Genomic DNA, 18847 nt, shown 5'->3' with positions numbered 1-18847 from the left:
TCCTCATTCCTGTTTTAACCAATTTTCATTGAGTTTCTGTAAAAAAAAAAAAAAAACATCTTTTGGTTTCAAACTTCCAGACTTTTTCCATTGATTTTTCCAACGTTTGATTAAAACATTTAACTGTGCTTAAAATGCTAAATGCCATGTGAAGATTTTTAGGAAGTTTTGTGGATGTCAGTTTTATCCTCATATGTGGAGGTATAATGAGATGGAGCTCGTTTTGTTGCGACTCGTCTTAAATCAACATCTTGGATCAACATTTTCAGTGCTCAACTGTAGGAACACTGGCTTTTATACTATACAGAGAACTGTAAGAATAGATAATATACATTTTAGGGGGGGGGGGGGGGGGGGGGGGAGCTAAGAGCTGTCAAGAGCATTTAAATAGTTTTTACATTTACAATTTGTACTTAAATGCACCATGACAGCTCAGAAGCGTTACTGAACAGCTAATAGGTCACATTTTCAGACTCGGCTGAAATATTTAACGATGGCATCACGTTAAGGATCAAAGACTTTAATTAAAGTAGGCTTATGTACTATACAGAAACAAACGTATCGAAGAATTCAAGTACATTTGAAAACATGTACATCTCTTAAAAAAGCTCAAATTCAATTTGCAGTTTACATTTCTTACAGGTTTCAGTGATAATTACATTAGGATTTTTTTTCATTTTGCTTTAAAAAACAGCACCAAGTAGACAAACTGACCATGCATCAGAGTGGGAGACATCCAGAAAGGCACACAGTCCGGTCCGGCAGCAGAACCAGAACCTTCATGCACACACAGCTACATCCCATTCATTACCTCTCCCTGTCCACAGTGATATAGGTCTATTATGTAAACATTGACAAACTATTTGCCTTCTCTACAAAGGAGTTATAAAATAGTTTTTTTTTTTAAAAAGAAGTTATTTGACTGCGGTGCTATGAGCTGATTTCATGAGGTGAAGCCCACTCAGTCCCTTGTTAAGCATGATCTGTTCCAGATTTCTTCTTCTCTCTTTTTTTTTAATCCCCCCGGCTTCGGATTATTGGTGGCACCGACGGGATTTTGACAGGCGCAAAAAATCAATCCGGATCATAGAGTCTTCCTCTTAGTGTCGCCTCCTTGGCTCTGACTGACGTCTGAAGAAGAATAAAAAGTAGAAAACGTGAAGAGTTGAATGTGATGCAAATAAAGACATTTGGTAGCACTCCTGGTAAAGATGTGGCTAACACACAAATATTACTGTAACACAGAAGATGTACAAAAACAACCTTTAACTTAAGCCGTTTGTTTGGATTTTGTGTTTGTAAGTGCTGATATTAATATATTAATCCTGGGTTCTCTCTTCGGATCACTCCACAGATTTTCTACTTAGGTGAAACATGGAGGACGGTTGATTTTGTGAACTGGTAAACCAGTTCTGAGCTAAATTAGTCATTTTTGGATCATCCTGTTAAGATCCAATGCTGACAAGGTTCTCGCTCAATTTTTTAAATGCAAGAATTTTCTGGATTTTTTTAAGCCTCGATGCCAGCTTGGTGTCTTGTAGGACAAACAGGAGGGAAGGAAATTAAAACAAGATGGAACATGAAGCAGGGAAAATTAAAAAGGACATAGGAAAGAAACTTCAGAAAGAATCAATGTAGGACAGAAAATATATAGAAGGTAAGACAGTGAGGTACAGAAAGAAAAGGAGGGAAAGAAAATAAAAGGATAAAGAAGAAAGAAATAAAGCGAGGAAATGACAGAGAACATGAGGAAGAAAAGATGATGGTTGGATGTTTTTTTTAGTTGTAGATTTGCTACTGGAGTACAAGATGAGTTTAACTTTCCACATCTTTACAAGTTTGTACCAATAAATGTGATAAAGTGAAAAGGGACGACAACGAAAATAATTCCACCAAGACATGCTGCCACCGACAGATGAGAACAGAACCGGACAGCCCGAAACGAACAACACCAGACACTAAAACAGAAACGGCTGAGCAGAAGAGATGGAGCAGGCGCCGAGGTACAGGAAGGGTCCGGTTTTACCTGAGAAAGCGAGCTGCAAGTGAGGAGGCAGAGCAACCTGAGACCCTGACTGGAGACTCTTATACAGATCTGAGGAGACAGGACAGGGCGACGAGGAGGGGGAGGAACAGGTGCCGACACAAACAGGAGAGATGGAAGAGAGGAGGGAGGAAGAGAGGAGGGATGCAACAGCCAGACATCAGGGAAGAAGCAGGAAGGAGGACAGGAGAAGATGTGGGAGATGAACAAAATGAAATAGAGTCAAACATTAATTACATTCAGACAAACAATATGGTGATTCAACAAATGATGCCAACGTACAACATTAAACGGGGCCTACAGGAGACCTGAGACGACAGCAGAGCACTTACTGTCCCACAAACAGGAAAAAAACTAACTATTTTTCATGGATTTTCTTAGTGTGAGACACTCACTCTGGGTCAGAGTGGAGAACGCTGCGCTGTTACTGGCCGCCGAGCTGCTGGTCGCCGTATTGGAGCCTCCAGTGCCCAGCTGGGACAGGTTCAGCATGGGGGACAAGTGGAACGGCAGGGACACGGGCACCAGGCCCCCCAGCATCCCGAACCCCAGGGGAAGGGACGAGGCCGAGCCGAGCAGGCCGCCACTTCCTGTCGTGGAGACCTGGACGGAAAGATGTTCAGTTAGAGAAACATGGATTGGGGTAAGGGTAAAACCTGCACACGGTTGGGTCAACATTTCTTGAATGACCCGGACCTCTGACCCATTGAAACCCATGATGGTACGCAACTGTAAAGGGCTCGACGCACGGGAAGTTTCAAGTTCCTGTGAAACTTGCACAATCCTACACAAAACTCATGACCATCCTACTCCAGCTAATCAACCCGCGAAATTTGTGTGTGAGAAATTTCGAGCTTGTACACATGCAGGCGAGTGACGTGATACATGAAAGTTGAAAAATGTTCAACTTCATGAGTTAAAGCAGGCCTATGGAAAGCCTGCTGGGTCATATACAAATGAGCATTTCACCTTGCTCTGACGCAATTTTGAGGCGTATACAACAAATAAAATATGTGATACTTACAACTTTGAATACCAGTCAAAATGTCACGTCATTAACACAAAATAGAACATCAACTGCGTATAATAGCTGCTTGTGGCTTTTGTTACGGTGTAAAAATATGTACAAACACACAGACGCACAGTCGCTTGAGGAGAACAAGCAACTGTGGCTTCATCGCACAAGTTCCATATGAAAGTGGTTGAGAGGGAGCAAAGTTACCTCTCATGTGTTGGGTTCAACCCAAATGGCAGCAAAAGGTGAAAGTTTTTAGCCACTGGTGCGATCGTGACAATTGAACATTTTTCAACTTTCGCTTGACCACAGACATGTCGACCAGCTTGAAATTTCGGCGGTGCCTTGACTGGAGGAGGACAAGTGACTGTCGACTCATCTCAAGTAGGACGTGTGGAGAGGGAACGACGTCGCCTCTCGTGTTTGGAGCCCTTTAGACGAGTTTTTAAACCAGAACACAAACCTGCGGTAGCTGAGACGAGACCGATGACAATGGAACGGACACAACCGGCTTGACCCCCTGAGGTGTCCCGCCCACAGTCCGCTGACGCTGGCCCTGGGTCACCGAGGCCGCAGCTGCTGCGGGGGAGGCACTGCTTCCTGAATGCTTGCTCATAGATGAGGTGTTTATAAGGCTGGTATTGGTGGCGCTGATAACGCCGGGGGTCTTTTGGCTGCTGGAAGGAGTGTAGCTGCCTTGACCCGACTTGGCCACTGAAGCACCTGAGAACGGCGGCCGGAAGCTCGCCGGGGTTTTGGGAGTGTACTGGTGTATCGAGGGGGCTGCCTGAGATCGAGGACTCTGAGAAATGGAGGCTGAGGTTTGGATGCTGGAGGTGGAGGCGGGGGAGACGGTGGGGTTGGGCGTTCGGGGGGTGAGCTTGACGATGGGTGGGATGCTGCTGTGGGAGGACTTTGTGAGGGTGGCGTGCATGGGGGTGATGAAGTTGGACTGCGGCTGAGGTTGGACTCCGGATGGGGTTTGTGGGAGGGAGGAGGGCGGCTTGTTCTGGGGTGTCTGGGGCAGGCGGGGAGTCTGGAAGGTTTTGTTGATGACGAGTGAGGGGGACGTGAGGGTGTGCGGCCGAGACTGAGTCGAAGTGATAATGATTGTGTCTCCACCGGCGACTTTATTATTGCTGCTCTTAAGGAGGCCCAACGGGGAGATGGACACCCCCGTCTTTGGTCCCGGGGCCACCAGTGGAGAGGCAGTGGGCGGAGGGCGTGGCTTAGGTGAGGAAACCGAGACGGGCATGTTTGCTTTCGTCACGCCCACGCTTAAAGGTCTCTGAGTGTTCAAAACGGTGTGTTTGTTTGACTGTGGCGTGGCCTTGACGACCCCCGCCCCGTCCACCCTCACCGGGGTCAGAGGAGACGGCGTGTTGGGGGCGGGCCGGGACAGGGCGGTGGAGGGCGATGAAGAGGTAGTGATGTAGTGAGGTGTGCTGGAGCTGGGAGTACTGACAGAGGTCTTCTTCTGCAGCTGGAGGAGAGGCGAGGCGTGGAGGCCGGGGGGGTTGGCGGAGGTCTTGGGCCTTTCCGGGGAAGGCGGCGTGTCCCCCTGGGCCAAACCTTTAGCCGCGTTGCCGAGGATGGCAAGCGCCTGAGAGATGGAATCCAGGGAAGGAGCTTCGTCGGGGGAATCCAGGCATATGGTCCCCGGCGGTGACGGAGGGGGTCGCTTGGCAACCTGAGTGGCGGGGGACGGCGTTACACCAACTGAAGGTGCGGGACGCTGAACCCACGTTACTTCCTGAAATAACAAATTAGACCCTTTTAAAAACTTGTTCACTTAATTGTGGTGATATTAACAAGACCAACAAACTTCTATGTACTTTATCGGAATTTTTTACTTTTTGTTATAAATATAAAGTTGAAGGATCTGATGAACATTTTTAATTTCCTCTCATGAGTCAATAAGTCGTAAAAACCTCCCTTTGCTGCAGCTGCGAGCGATTTGAGGTTGGTTATCCCTGCTGACACGAAGCAGCCAATTCAACGTCTCACGTTTTTATTTGTTGAAAAAACAAATAAATAAAAATTAGGCTTTTCCTCATATTACTTGGTTTTGGTGTGTAAATGAGCCAGAGCTCCTAGAATGTTTTGCATTTTCCAGACAAATACCAAGATTTTGTGGAACAATGGAAATATTTTTGCATCTAAATAAAACAATTTATAATAGGTTTTAAAGCCTGAAGCAAATGCATTTAATCGTAAAAAAAATACTGAACAAAACAAAAGTGAAATATTTATAGCAGAGTAACACTCATGTTTTGTTGTCATTTAGAGCAAACTGTGTTGTTTTCTTTATTTTCATAAAAGGTGTGAGATATTTTTCAGAAATATGCAAAAGATTCAATTGGCTTCTCACTTGGCTCTAAAATCTAAAAGAAAACAAAACTATTTTAATGTTTTAACATAAGCATATGTTTATGAAAGAAGAATAACGTACTATTGCACAAAATCCTAGTAAAATATGTTGAAGTTTGTGGATGTGATAAAAAGCAGAGAAGCTCAAAGGAAGTGATACTTTTGCAAAGTCCAGAAAAGAGATGAATTTTTGATTTACGAAATCTTTCTGACTTACCTTTGGCTTGGCTTTCGGAGTTGGGACCATCTTTTTCTTCGCTCTAAAGGAAAATCAATACAAAAAAAATGTCAGCAAACGCTAAAAGTTAACCTTTTGGTGAATAAGACAATTACAAAAACAACATCTCACGTAAAGCCAGTTAGATGACCGTGGACCATGGTGCTTTCTTTGAACAGCATCCTACAGATTAGAACAGCTGAACAATGAATCCATGGATCAAGTCTGATTGTGCAGGATGTGACCCTGACAGGTCTCTCTGCTTCCCTCACTCACCTGGCCTGCATCCAGCCCTTGGGCCACAGAGGCTTCACCTCCGTCTCCATGAAGGCTTTGAGGTAATCTTCTACAGACATTGAGTTCTTTCCCTCCAGCTCGTAGAAGCCCAGCTTCACCTGCACCAGGTTACACAGCAACGACCTACAAACCGCAACGCAGACCGACAACTCTAAACACAGAAAGGAACTTCAACTTTCACCGACTTCTTATGGCTGTGGCTCTTGAAGTTTGTGTAACGTGATATGAAAACGCCAATACTTTTAATTTCCGACCTGAGTTTGTCGTCCCAGATAAACTTTTTCCGGGGGCCCATCACCCTCTTCCCAGGTTTCTCGTCGTCGTCGTCTTCAGACCCATTTTTGTCTCCTTCCTCCGACTGCTGCCTGCGACCACAAGCAACAAGCAGTGCTATAGCAACCAAACATCCTTGAAATGTTTTTTTTTTTTTTTTCGTCTTTTTTTAAGCAGGACTGATTTGTTACTTTGCCACTTTGGCGATGCAGTCCATGTTGTAGCGAGCAATCTGCTCCGGCATCACGCTGCACACGGCCAGCTTCAGCTTCAGGAGGGGCGTTCGAAGGCGGTCGTCCTGGGTGACAAGAGATTAGAGATGTCAGAAGTCACATGGGACATATCCAGGCCAGCAGACTGGTGCTAAATATAGCCACGGTAACGGGGCACACGGCAAGCGGCTGCACACGCATATCCAGACATATTAAAGGTGTACACACACACAAAAAAGTTTCATTTTCGTACAATCTCACCTGAACGTTGAGGCTGAGCTTCTTAAGGCGTTTGAGCAGAGCCTCCTTGTTGCAGGGCACAAAGGCCTCCAGGTGAGAGTAGACGGCTGAACGCACCTCTGCAGGCTGCTCCTGAACCTGCAACTCAATGCTGATGTACAAACACACACACACACGCACGACGGTTAGCAATGCACTCGCTTTCCACTTTTGCTAAAAAAAAAACAACAACCCACTGAAAGCTACTAACTCCAGAAGGATGTTGTTCATGTCCAGCGTGAAGAACTTCTTCCGGCCTTCTTCATCGAACTGACGGGACGCCTGGTGGAGAGTCAGAAACTGCTTCAAATTATGACGGAAACTTCAAGTTTGCAAGCTTAAAGGTTGGTAAATTTCACTTGATTGCGTTTCTGGTGTGTGTTCTGGTGTTTAAGCTTTTTATACATATTTACAATGGGGGTTAAAAATGTGAAATCTGAGATACAGTATTAGGGCCAGGATGAGGAAAAAAAAAATCTTACCAGAATAAAGTTGTAAAATTAACAGAGTAAAATCATATAACCAGAAGTCATAACATTACAAGAACAAAGTCATAATTTGATAACTTTACTCTCATATTTCTACTACAACTTCCTTCTGGTGATTTTATGACTTCCTTCTCATGTGACTTTATTCTGGTAAGTTGATTAATTCTCATAAGTTTATTCATAATTCTGTCAGAGAAATCTGTACAACCCAGAAGTTTTGGTGAGGATTTGTGTGTGTGTGTGTGTGTGTGTGTGTGTGTGTGTGTGTGTGTGTGTGTGTGTGTGTGTGTGTGTGTGTGTGTGTGTGTGTGTGTTCTGATCAGCTCCGTACCGCTCTCAAGTCTTCGATGCGCTTCGCCAGCGGGCCCGGCAGTCCGCAGGGGAGCGGAGGAGGCGGGGTCATCACGCTGCCCGGCAGCACCCGCAGCGTTTTCTGCCCCGCCCCGAAGGCGCCGTTCTCCCCCTGTGACGGGCTGCCGGGCTGCGGCGAGTCCAGCATGCCGAAGTCCAGGTCGCCCATCATGTCCTGCAGGATGTCGTTGTTGGCGGAGCCCAGCAGCGACATGACGGCCTGGTCGTCAGTCAGGTCCGTGATGTTGCAGTCGTTGCCGCCGGCGGCGGCGGCCTTCGGGTGGGCACCGACGACCACGCTGGTGGCGCCGGGCACTTTGGTGTTGTGGCGCGGCAGGGCGGCGGCGCCCGTGGCAGCCGCCAGGTTCTTCTTGCGCATCTCCTCCTTCTCCCTGGTGAAGCGGCGCAGCATGTTGGCCAGGTGCAGGGAGTCCTTCATCAGCTTCTTCCTCTTCTTCTTCTCGGGCCGGTGAACGTTCAGAGCCGAGACGCTGCCGGCAAAAACAACACGGAGTCAGAAGTGACAAAACTTTAAAAGGGTTGCGGAAACAACAGCGCAGAGTGAAAACTCTGGATGAAACAGGAAAAGTCGTCACAAAAACTGATACTTATCAATATCGACTGATATGAAACACTGATATCATGTTACGTCTTTCAGTCATATAGTTTATTTTCCATCACATCCTTCAATTTGTTTTGTAAAACACTGGGGAAAATCCAGCTTTTATTATGACCAATAAAAAACTAGATAAAAAATACTTGGTAATATTTTTGCGGCGTTGCAGAAGCTCACCCAGGCTTTGGTACTTTAATTTTTCTGGGCTTCTTGTCCTCCAGGATGCCGCCATCTTGTTTTTTCCGTCGCTTTTTAATCGCCCTCTCCTCGCCGTCCTTCATCTTCTGTAACAGACAGGGACTGGGTTTATGGTTCGCTGCGGTGGCGGGCTTTTTGAACGCAAACGTCGCAGAGGAAAGGGAGCTGACCTTGAAGCGGTGATCGTCTGCATTTTCCCCTTCGGAGTCGGACGCGGCCCTGAACTGCAGCGTCCCGGTGTTGATGTAGAAGCCTCCATGTTTGGTGGTGAGGGAGGCCGGCACCAGCTCGTCGTACTGTAGCCGGCGGGGAAAAAATATCACAATCCAAGTTCAGTTCAACTCCTTTTTAAAATCCAGTAAATATCAGTTTGAGAAAAGAAGATTGTCTTTTTTTTTTTTTTTGTAAGTGCAATATTTATATTTAGCAGATTTGAGCCAATTAAAAAAACTCTGCTCCACTCACGGCCTCTGAGTTGTCTATGAAGGGATCGGTTTCATCGTAGCCGTAGCCGATGTCGATCAGATCCTGCATCCTGTCCTTCTTCTTCTTCTTTGTGTTGCCTCCCTACAAACACAAGCAGGTGGATCAGAAAAGCATAAAAAAATCTCACAATAAAAAAAAAAAATAAAACATTTGGCCATGCAGTCACAGTCTGTAATTGTCAGGTAATATCAGGTGCAGTGGTGCAAAATTATCGGACCAGTTCACAGAGAATCGGTTAAATTATCAATTTTTTTGCTCTTTTTTTTATATATTAGGTGCAAACTTTTTGAGAAACGTTCACGAAATATAGAGAAAAGAAACGAGGAAACTGTGGAAAAGAAAAAATGAGGAATGAAGCAAAAGAAGAGAAAGGAGTCACTTCTGGTTTATTGCAACTGAGAAATGTTTTATGAAATTTGATGAACATCAGAACAATAAGCCTTCCTGTTCACTTTACTAACATTCATTATCTAAGGACACAGAAAGCAAAAAGTAATCAACTGATCAAACTTTGCATTTACTTAAACTTATTCTGTTCAACCAAATAAACTAATTCATTTCACTGTAGTGTTCCACTGGTTGTGCTAATTTATGTCCCCACACACGCACCCGCGTGGGTGGGCAGTGAATCTGCTTACATATTTGCTCTCAAACTTCCTGGCCAGCTCCTCCACCTCCCTCCTCTCCTTCTCGTCATCAGCAAACGGGTCGCTGGGATCCAGCGGAGGGGCGAGGCCTTTAGGGACAGTGGGACCTGCCGGCTTTACCTGATGGAGAGGAAAACAGCCGAGCTTTTAGTTTGGTTTTTAAAAACGTTATAAATCTAAAAAGATAAAAATAAAAAAATACTTTCAGATCTCATAAGATTTGAAACACTTGGATCCTTCTCAGTTTTGACTAAATGTGGCTCCTGGGTATCAGGAAAACTATGAATGCAGCATGGAGCTCTGCTACGCTACAATCTGATTGGTTCGTTTTCCAGACTTTCCTTTCATCATTTTGTGTGCTTTTGCTGTGTTTGGACCTGGTTCTGGATGCTGTGCAGCTGGAAAAATTTTGCTCTTCCTTTTGTATTTTATACTTTAGGACAGTCGGAATGATGCGTAACCATGGCAACGTCTTGTTTTTACAACTGGTCAGCATCTCAAAAGCAAAAATAACACCTGGGGTTAACAAAACCGTAATGTTCTCCTTTTCAATTCACAGCAATGCACTACATCATCACGCTCTAAAACATTTATAGTTTGTAGTTGTGGAAATATGTTAAAAATACAAATAAAAGCTAATAGAAATGAGTCCATCACAGATTCAACAGCACAATCTCAATAAAAAAGCAACATTTATAGAGCTGATGGATATAAACAGCATTATTATTCCTTGTTAGAAGTGCAGGAGGGGCTAACATGTCATCAGAAACCCCCCCAGTAAACAAGCTGCACAATTTAACATGACAGCGGCCACAAGAGGGGCCATCCCGGTCTGAGCACCTCCTGTAAATTTACCTCCAAACATGCAGCACCTGTCTTTGGAGGCTTTTAAAGAAAAAAAAAAGTCTGATTTTTCTTCTGCGTAAACAAAGGGACTAATAATAAAGCTATTTTAAAACTCAAAGTGAAGTTTCTTCAAACTGCTCAATCTCACCGTGCTTCGTTTTTGTGCGCTTCTGTGAATATATGAATGTTTTTTATTTTTTTTTTTGTTGTTTTCATGAAACTTATTACCCGGCATAAATACAGTTGTTTGATGTTTTCCGCCCTATTAAGCAGATAAATAGTATTTAAAACAACAGCGGAGTAGAGAGTATAGCAGAAGGAAGCTTCACTGTAAAAATGTCTCTGTTGCCATAATGGAGTCACGTTTGTTGGTGTCTAACCTGAGAAGGAGTTGACTGGACCAGCTCGCCGTAGTTGAACTCGGAGGAGCCCTTCTCGTTCGGCTCGCTCAGCGTCAGGCTGAGGCGGACGGTGGGCTTCGTCTCCCCGCCGTCGGTGTCGCTTCCTCCCTTGGCGTTGCCGAACGGAGCTCCTCCGGAACCTCCCGACCCGACCGCAGCTGCACCTCCACCTCCATCTTTCCCCAAAGTGATGTCGGCGGCCTCGTCCTCGCGGCGGCGCTTCTTGTTGGACTCAGGGGTCTGCTGCTGCTGCTGCTGCGGCGGCGGCGGCGGCGCGCTGAAGGAGGAGATGGTAACGAACGGCACTTTCCTCGGCTCTGCCATTTGGCGCTCTGCGCTCCGGCGAGCGGGCACGCCAACCGGGGAAGTGGGGAGGGGGGGAGAGCGGCAGCTGCTGGGAGAGCTCAACCGGGGAGTCTCGACGAGCGCTGCTAGCTAGTTAGCTTATTCGGAATGAGTGCTCCGGGGCAACACAGCGACTTTATTCCCCTCTCAACTCGCTGTAATCCATGTAGTATTATCCGTGGCTCTGCCCCGCCGCCTACGAGGGTCTTAAACATAAAGAAATCGCAATTTGGAGTATTTCCATGGAACTGGTGTTTAGCTACAACAGAGACGATTTTGAAGTAGCCATCTTGGTCGTTATTATCATTATTCAGAGGCAGGGCGTATGAAAAGAAAGAGGAAGGGGAACCGCCATTGGCCAATGGCAGCTCCGGAACACGCCCACCTGACAGATAAGCGCGAATGTGGCGGAGATGATTGTTCTGAGCAGGCGCAATGTTTGGGAGCCTTCCGTGGGCCGCATGGAGGAGCTCTATCTGGGATAATATTGTGCCAATAATGATGAAATATACTTCTCTAGTTTTGTATGAGCTGCATATAAGTATTAACTGTAAAATTAAATAAATATGTGCTCAGATACCAAAACGTTCAACGATAATAATAATAATTGTTTTACACAAACACACAGGACTGTTTCGGCCCTTCACACAGAAGTGATTGACAGATGCACCAGTCATATAGCGGGTCAAAAGGTCACTGTATAATACAATTATTACTTACTTGTGTGTACAATTATTGCATAAAATATTTTTAAAACATTCAAATTATTATGGAGGACCAAAGCCGACATAATAAGAAATAAAAGAATAAACATATAAATAAAAGAATAAATATATTAAAAAAAAGAATAAACATATATCCGACATAATAAGAAATAAAAGAAGAAATATATAATAGAATAAATATATATTTTGATAAGAATTAAAAGCATAAATATATATTTTGATAAGAAATAAAAGCATAAATATATATTTAGTTTGTCCTTTTCCTTACACATGAGTTTCCGTCAAGAAAAATTGATATTTTGCTTTGTCTTTTTTTGCTTCTCCCTTTTCTGCTCGCTATTTTTCCGTTTGCTGTTTTTCTGCTGCGTTGTTATGTTAATGAGGAGAGCTGCCTTCTATGTCTACTATTGGCCAATAGAGCTTTGGAACCAACGTCACTGCGTCAGACGTTGTGGGGCGTTTAGGTGCAGTCGCTCGGTGCCGTCTTTGCAGGCCACAGACCAAAACAAACTTTATCCCGGTGGTTTTGTTGTGTTACCTACTGAAGTGAAGTTAGTTTCGAGTTGGATATTGGATTTTCCAATATCCGCCGAGCAAGAGGCGTTTAGCTCAAGGTTGATCCGATTTATGAACGCTAATTTCGGCCAGCCATTCTCTAGCTCCATCCTCAATCGCTCGAAACCAACTTCACTGCAGTAGGTAACACAATAAAACCACGGGGATGAAGTCTGTTTTGGACTGTGGCCTGCAAAGATGGCACCGAGCGACTGCATCCAAACGCCCCACGTCTGACGCAGTGACGTTGGCTCCAAAGCCCCATTGGCCAATAGTAGACATAGAAGACAGCTCTCCTCATTAACATAACGATGCAGCAGAAAAACAGCAAACGGAAAAACAGCGAGCAGAAAATGGAGATGCAAAAAAGACAAAGCAAAATATCAATTTTTCTTGACGGAAACTCATGTGTAAGGAAAAGGACAAACTAAATATATATTTATGCTTTTATTTATCAAAATACATGTATGCTTTTATTTATATATTTATTTCTTTTGTCAGACATATATTTTTTATTTATATATGTCAGATATATATTTATTATTTTATTTATATATTTATTCTTTTATTCCTTACTACATCGGTTTTGGTCCACCATAAATTATTACATATAGAATAAATGTTTTTTTTAAAACGCTTATTGTTCGTGAATTATTTTAAGCTGTCTCTGATCCTATCTGACTAATCACTGATTAGTATAATTTAATAAATAAATCATTAGTTCTTAAATGTATCACTAAGTCACTGAAATTAAAATAAAAAGGAGATATGTTTAAATACATGTGTAAAAAATATGGAAGGGGTAATCTATTTTATTAATGAAAAGAAAATTATTCCACTATATATATATTTTTTTTACTGAATGCTATGCTCAGTCTGAATATGCCGTGGCGATTAAACAGATGTCTGGTAGAATTTGGTAGACCTGGAACAGCACCTAGTTTACACCAGATGTCCAAACCTTTTTCCCACATGGGCTAACTTTTTTTGCTCTTCAATAACTGATTATGCTTTGTTGCTCCTTCATTGGTACAATATTCAATCAGCAAGGGTCTCAGTTTCTAGATTACTAGACATTCACCAACACAAGGCATTCAGTGCATCTGCCAGGAGTAGTTTGCTCTTTTTTCAAACGGAACATTCAGCTGACCTGGATGAATGTTGGGTAACTGATTTACACTCCAGGTTTTACTGCCAAGTCCAGATCAGCACAAATTCTACCAACTCCATGTCTTTATGCGAACAGCTGGGCTTCTTCAGATTACTTTATTAACAGGGATAAACTGGGTTTGGCTGCGAAGTTCACAATACGTGATGAAAGTTTGATCAATTATTTACTAGACTCAGTAGTTCACTTAAAGAACAGTAATAATAAAAAATTTTTTTTTTTTAAATTATTTTTAAATCTGCTTTCATGTAAATTGTTTTGTGTTTGTTGAAGCATTTTGGTTTTTATCTTGAAAGTTTCTCGATAAATTAAGTTTTATTCACTATTTGTGCCCTGAAATCATATTTGGGTGCCAAAAAAAGATTAAATACAGTGAGAAATCTGGTCAACACCAAACTGTCAAAACCAGGAAGTGCTCCGATTTTTTTACATTTTGTCAGTAGATGACGTCATACTCGGAGCATTTCTGACAAACTCTCGAGTAAAAAGCTTCATTTCTCCATATGAAATGATGGGACACTTGAACTTAGCAGGTTTTAGAGAACAAAACCAAAAACATGCAAGTCAAAGTGTAACACTTTTATTGTTGCTGTGTTTGCTGGTTTAAGACCAGTCGGAGGTGGTGCCGCCCCAGTCAGAAGCCTGAGCGGTGGGAGCAGTGGACCAGTCGTCTGTGGCGGGCTGGGTGCTCCAGTCTTCGGCAGCTGGAAGACAGAGATCAAACAGGTCAGTGAGCAGCAGGAACCACTGAAATGCATGTAGAGGAGAAGCTCTGAACTCACCAGTGTAGGTCTCTCCGGTCTTGACAGGAGCAGCAGCTGCAACGACAACTGGTTTTAGACAACAGAAGAAGAATCAAAGGATCAGAACTAGGACTGAAACAACAGATTTATCAACTACTGAAATAATGGTAAACTCATTTTAGCAATTGTCTGGAGTATACAGATCTGATCCAATTATGAATTAGTAAATGTAAAAATGAATCACCAGATCAGCCCTACACTGTTGATCAGGCAGAAGAAGCTGAGCTTTTCATGTTAGGATTCTTTTAGCTGCAGATGCTACATTACATTCTAAAAATATATTTTTAAAACGTTACTGAATTGCTTATTTGTATCTATTAAGTTATTTCTAATACTGTATGAAAACTGCTTATAAATGAAAAATCTACAAAATGTGTAGTTTTTTTATCAGATCGTCAGGATCATTGAATAATAAAACAGGTTGGTTGCAGGCCTTATCAGAACTCGTTTTAAAAGCAGGCTACCTGCAGGGAACTGCTGGATGGGCACAGAGGGAACGGCGACGCCCTCGGACCAGTCGGTCACCTCAGGCTGGGCGAACTCGGCCTGCGGGGCAGTCCATTCGCCCTGGAACTCCTCCTTCACCACCGCCTTCTCGGCTGCGGCCTGCTCCTCCTTCTCGATCTGAAACGGGTTTCAAATCAGAACACAGCTTAGCTCCGCAACATCCAGACAGCTAAGTGATCGTATCGAGGCGCTGCGCTCCTCCTACCTCCTCAGGGTCTCTGTAGAAGTACAGATCGGGCATGACCTCCCACGGGTGTTCCCTGGAGATGGTTCCCCTCATCCGCAGAACCTCCCTGGCCAACATCCACCACATCAGACCCACAGAGTGGTGACCCTGAAATGCAGAGAAAGTGATTAACAACATCACACAGCCTGCAGACATGCTTTGCAACGTGACGTCACGAAAACAAAAGAACAGCTTTGTGCGTGTGTGTAAAATGACTGAAATGTACACAATGACACTTCTCTAAGCTCCGCCCCTCACCTTGTTGTTGCAGGGGATGGAGATGTCCACGTATCTCAGTGGGGAGTCGGTGTTACACAGGGCGATGGTGGGGATGTTGACGTAGGACGCTTCGGTCAGCGGCTGGTGGTCGGCGCGAGGGTCCGTCACGATCAGGAGGCGGGGCTCCCTGAAGGCCGCCTGGATCTGATTGGTGAACGTGCCGGGAGTGAAGCGGCCGTGGAAGGTGGTGGCTCCGGTGGCCGAGGCGAACTTCAGCACGGCCCTCTGCACAGGAAACAACAACGCTTCAGGAAACGCGTATTTGTATTTGAAATGTTTGTCACTAATTTTTCAAGAATTTGATACAAAAACTTCGATTTTAACTTAATCGCAGATAACTAGATAACTATACAAACACACAAGAAAAAAAACAACCTGGATTTTCATGTTTCCATACATCATTTTCCCCATTATTTTTCAGCCTTTATAATCAAATTTCATCTCTAATCTTGTATATTTATATGATGAACTGTGGTTCGGGGTGTTATCAAACCCCAGTCATCGGACTGCTGTCCTCCTGGCGTTAGCGAAACCCCCGATCCGCTTTACTTTCGCACACTTCCGACACCAGAACACTCACATCAGCGCCCGGCTTTAACAGTGTGCATTCACTCTTAAACTCGCGTGCTTTTTTTGTTGTTGTTTTTACCTGGCCAGTGTTCCTGGAAGAGATGACGCACACATCCGCCGGGTTCTCAATGGCAACAATGGCCCTGGCTGCCAGCAGCAGCTTCTCCCAGGTCTTCTTCAGGTTAATGATATAAATACCTGAAACCAAAAGAAACAAAACTGTCAATCTGGACAGTGTTTGAGGCAACGCTAACCATTTCGTCATCATGTAGCTGATCGTTTCTAGCACATACCGTCGCTTTTCCTCTTGTAGACGTACTGCTCCATCTGGAAGTCGAGGTTCATGCCTCCCAGGTGGGTCCCTGCAGCCAGGAACTTCAGCACATCCTCCTCCTTCATCTGAAGGACATCCAGACCTCCGGACATCGTGACCACTTTCCCTGCGTTACGAGTTCAGTGGGAGAGCTGCAGGAGAAAGACAGAGCGTTTAGAGTCATGCCACAAATTATACAATCAAATGTAAAGTTGCTTCTTTAGTTTTAATGTAGTTTTTTTTATATTCTTGAGTAAGTTGGCTTAGTGGCCAACTTATTCACATGACCAACTTCATATCAGCCCACTTTAACTTATGGTAGCTTGTAAGTCTGAGGAAATTTAGTCAACACTCTAATTAGCAATCGAAAAGTTGTTCAAAGCTATTTAGGTTTGATTAGATCGTAATTAGTAATAATTTTACAATTTCGATAATTTTATGGCCAACTTTTGCTACTAAGTAGTCTAATTTTATTCAGATTTATCCTCCAATTTGTGAACCTTAGACTGGTGCCACTCTGACATATTGCATTCTATATTTTAGCATTGTAAAAATATTCAATTACTACTTTACTATAGTACAGTAACTATATATTTCAGGTGGGTCAACCAGTAACACCAAACTACTGGTCTGCGAAAACAGGAAACTACAGTATAACGAGACTAAATTGTTAGTTAAACGGAGGTTTCCCATTCAGTATCTGAATTTCTTGAACTAACTTTTTTTTGTTAAAGAAAATTGGGTCTATTCTCAATGGCAACATATCAGGCTGCAAAGAGGAAGTCACGTAGAGTAAAAAAGCAAAGCTGCTACATGAACGCGTGTCCGGGGCTAGCGAGTTAGCTTAAGGCGTTAGCATTTTTGTGAACGTGAAAATAGTTTTTTTATTGCACATAAGTGGTATTAATGTGCTCTCGTCGCTTCATGATAAAACAACCCAGCACTCGTTTCTGTCACTGGTCTTATTTTCTGTCGCCTTACTGATTAAATAAAGCCGTCTAAAACTCACCACGAAACAACGCCGTATGGAAATCTGAGCACACGGTGAAAAAGAGGGCGCCGGGAGGAAATGACGTAGATTTTATACTCGGTTTCCAGATACGTGATTGGTCCGTTTTTTTTATCATAGATATAAGAATTTTAGAAGTGGCCCTTGATTACTTCGGGAAGCGATATAGTTTGTTTGGAAACCTTGAATAAACAAAAATAGTGTTGTTTTGGAAGATATCTTTTTACATACCTTGGAAAAATTAAACGCAATTTTTGCCTAGTATTTCTCTTATTATTGAATCGTCAACACAGACCTAAACCAATGTCTGGTAGGCCGGTTATTCCTGTTTCTCATCTCTGTCTAAATTTTCTTAATTTAGACCATTATTTTGTATTTTATTTTATTTATTAATTTATTGATTTAATTGTTTAGAGCTTACTTCATTGGATAGTTTTTATCCACAGGTGAGTTTTTTTAAAAATTGGCATTTTTTTGCATGAATTAAGTGCAATGGAAATAAATATGACTGGTAAACATAACAGAAACATTAGATTCTGGTGGTACATTTAAACAATTTCAATTAATAGTAAATATGAACAATTCCAAAAAGAAGAAACTTGTGTTACTAATGGCTCGGTATTACAGCAGAATTCACTGTTAGGTAGTTTTGACCTGGAACTGAACAGTCTTGCACAGTTTTTTTTTTTTTTTTTTTTAATCACTCACAATATGGCGGCGAAGTTCACGTAATGCGACGTCTTATCACTATATATCTATGGCAGCCGTGAATGGCAGAAATGCACTACACTACTTTGGCCGCTAGGTGGGGCCCGGTCAATACGCTGCAGCGACAGCAACAGGGGTAACCAGTGGTAGAACCGCAGGTCGGATGAATATCCCATATTAAGACAATGGAGATGGAAAGACCATATTAAGACAATGCTGAGACGCTGACTCCTCGGTGAAAGACTGACCTGTGTTGTAACTATATTTGCCCGAGATAAAATGTTCCAGGCAAAGGCATCATAATATGTACACAAGGGCATCGTGTGTTGAGAAATTATTTATTGGAACATGTGAGCATGACTTGTGAGAAGAAAGTTGACCGGAATATTGTAATGCCGTGGTGACAAATCGCACATAAACAGACTAACTGGTACCAAAACAAGGTTTGACTAAATGCCAAGGACAGAGTTTATTTACTTCAGATTTAAGATGGACGCTCCTTCCCATTCCACTTTAAGCGAAAGAGTATAAACACCAGACTCTAAAATGAAAACCCACTGTTGTTTACGACTCATATTTAAGCCATGAATCTTTGAATTACGTCCGACAGAGAAGAGTTGTATTGATCCAAAACTTCCTAATGCCTAATGACGACAATGTCGGATGACCTATGAACCCAAGATATAGATTTCAGCTTTATTAAAACAGAAAAAGAAAGAAAATCTACTTCTCCAGCTTTAAAACTGTTCTATTTGAGTCATTCTGATGAGTGTTTTTTCTTGCGTCAGTCCCAGTTTTCTACAACCCCATGTTCTTTTTCACTATTTGATGTCATGTCACTACACACACGCACACACACACACCCCCTGTCCAGCTTATCTGTACTGGTGCTGAGATAA

General features: G+C 43.2%; 2 protein-coding genes and 1 non-coding gene across 6 annotated transcripts; all 3 read right to left on the bottom strand.

Moving 5' to 3' along the window:
- Positions 1-504: 504 nt before the first annotated feature.
- Positions 505-11416, bottom strand: LOC103468366 (ubinuclein-2-like). Of its 3 annotated transcripts, none has more exons than XM_008415409.3 (17): positions 10720-11416; positions 9485-9613; positions 8826-8927; positions 8531-8656; positions 8340-8443; positions 7527-8037; positions 6919-6989; positions 6690-6819; positions 6408-6514; positions 6198-6308; positions 5923-6066; positions 5779-5829; positions 5647-5689; positions 3523-4812; positions 2440-2647; positions 2027-2095; positions 505-1131 (listed from the first exon to the last, which is right to left on the bottom strand). In XM_008415409.3, exons 1-17 carry the CDS (start codon positions 11062-11064, stop codon positions 1085-1087), a joined length of 3588 nt encoding a protein of 1195 aa, XP_008413631.2. In that variant the 5' UTR covers positions 11065-11416; the 3' UTR covers positions 505-1084. The 3 variants fall into 3 exon arrangements, with proteins under 3 accessions (XP_008413631.2, XP_008413630.2, XP_008413632.2); XM_008415408.3 differs by having other exon boundaries at positions 8340-8446; positions 10720-11415; XM_008415410.3 differs by lacking the exon at positions 2027-2095 and having other exon boundaries at positions 8340-8446; positions 10720-11415.
- A 2681-nt stretch (positions 11417-14097) lies between these two features.
- rpsa (ribosomal protein SA) lies at positions 14098-17321 on the bottom strand. Of its 2 annotated transcripts, none has more exons than XM_008415406.3 (8): positions 17241-17321; positions 16212-16383; positions 15998-16116; positions 15328-15573; positions 15049-15177; positions 14801-14960; positions 14316-14363; positions 14098-14237 (listed from the first exon to the last, which is right to left on the bottom strand). In XM_008415406.3, exons 2-8 carry the CDS (start codon positions 16342-16344, stop codon positions 14137-14139), a joined length of 936 nt encoding a protein of 311 aa, XP_008413628.1. In that variant the 5' UTR covers positions 16345-16383; positions 17241-17321; the 3' UTR covers positions 14098-14136. The 2 variants fall into 2 exon arrangements, with proteins under 2 accessions (XP_008413628.1, XP_008413629.1); XM_008415407.3 differs by having other exon boundaries at positions 14316-14351.
- LOC145552708 (small nucleolar RNA SNORA62/SNORA6 family) lies at positions 15816-15957 on the bottom strand. Its single transcript, XR_014088839.1, has one exon. It is a non-coding gene; the product is annotated as a small nucleolar RNA SNORA62/SNORA6 family (small nucleolar RNA).
- Positions 17322-18847: the final 1526 nt, after the last annotated feature.

This window comes from Poecilia reticulata, chromosome 8, assembly GCF_904066995.2.
Source record: "Poecilia reticulata chromosome 8, P_reticulata-male-v2, whole genome shotgun sequence".
NCBI classification, from domain to species: Eukaryota; Metazoa; Chordata; class Actinopteri; order Cyprinodontiformes; family Poeciliidae; genus Poecilia; species Poecilia reticulata.
This window is presented reverse-complemented; position numbering and strand designations above follow the sequence as displayed.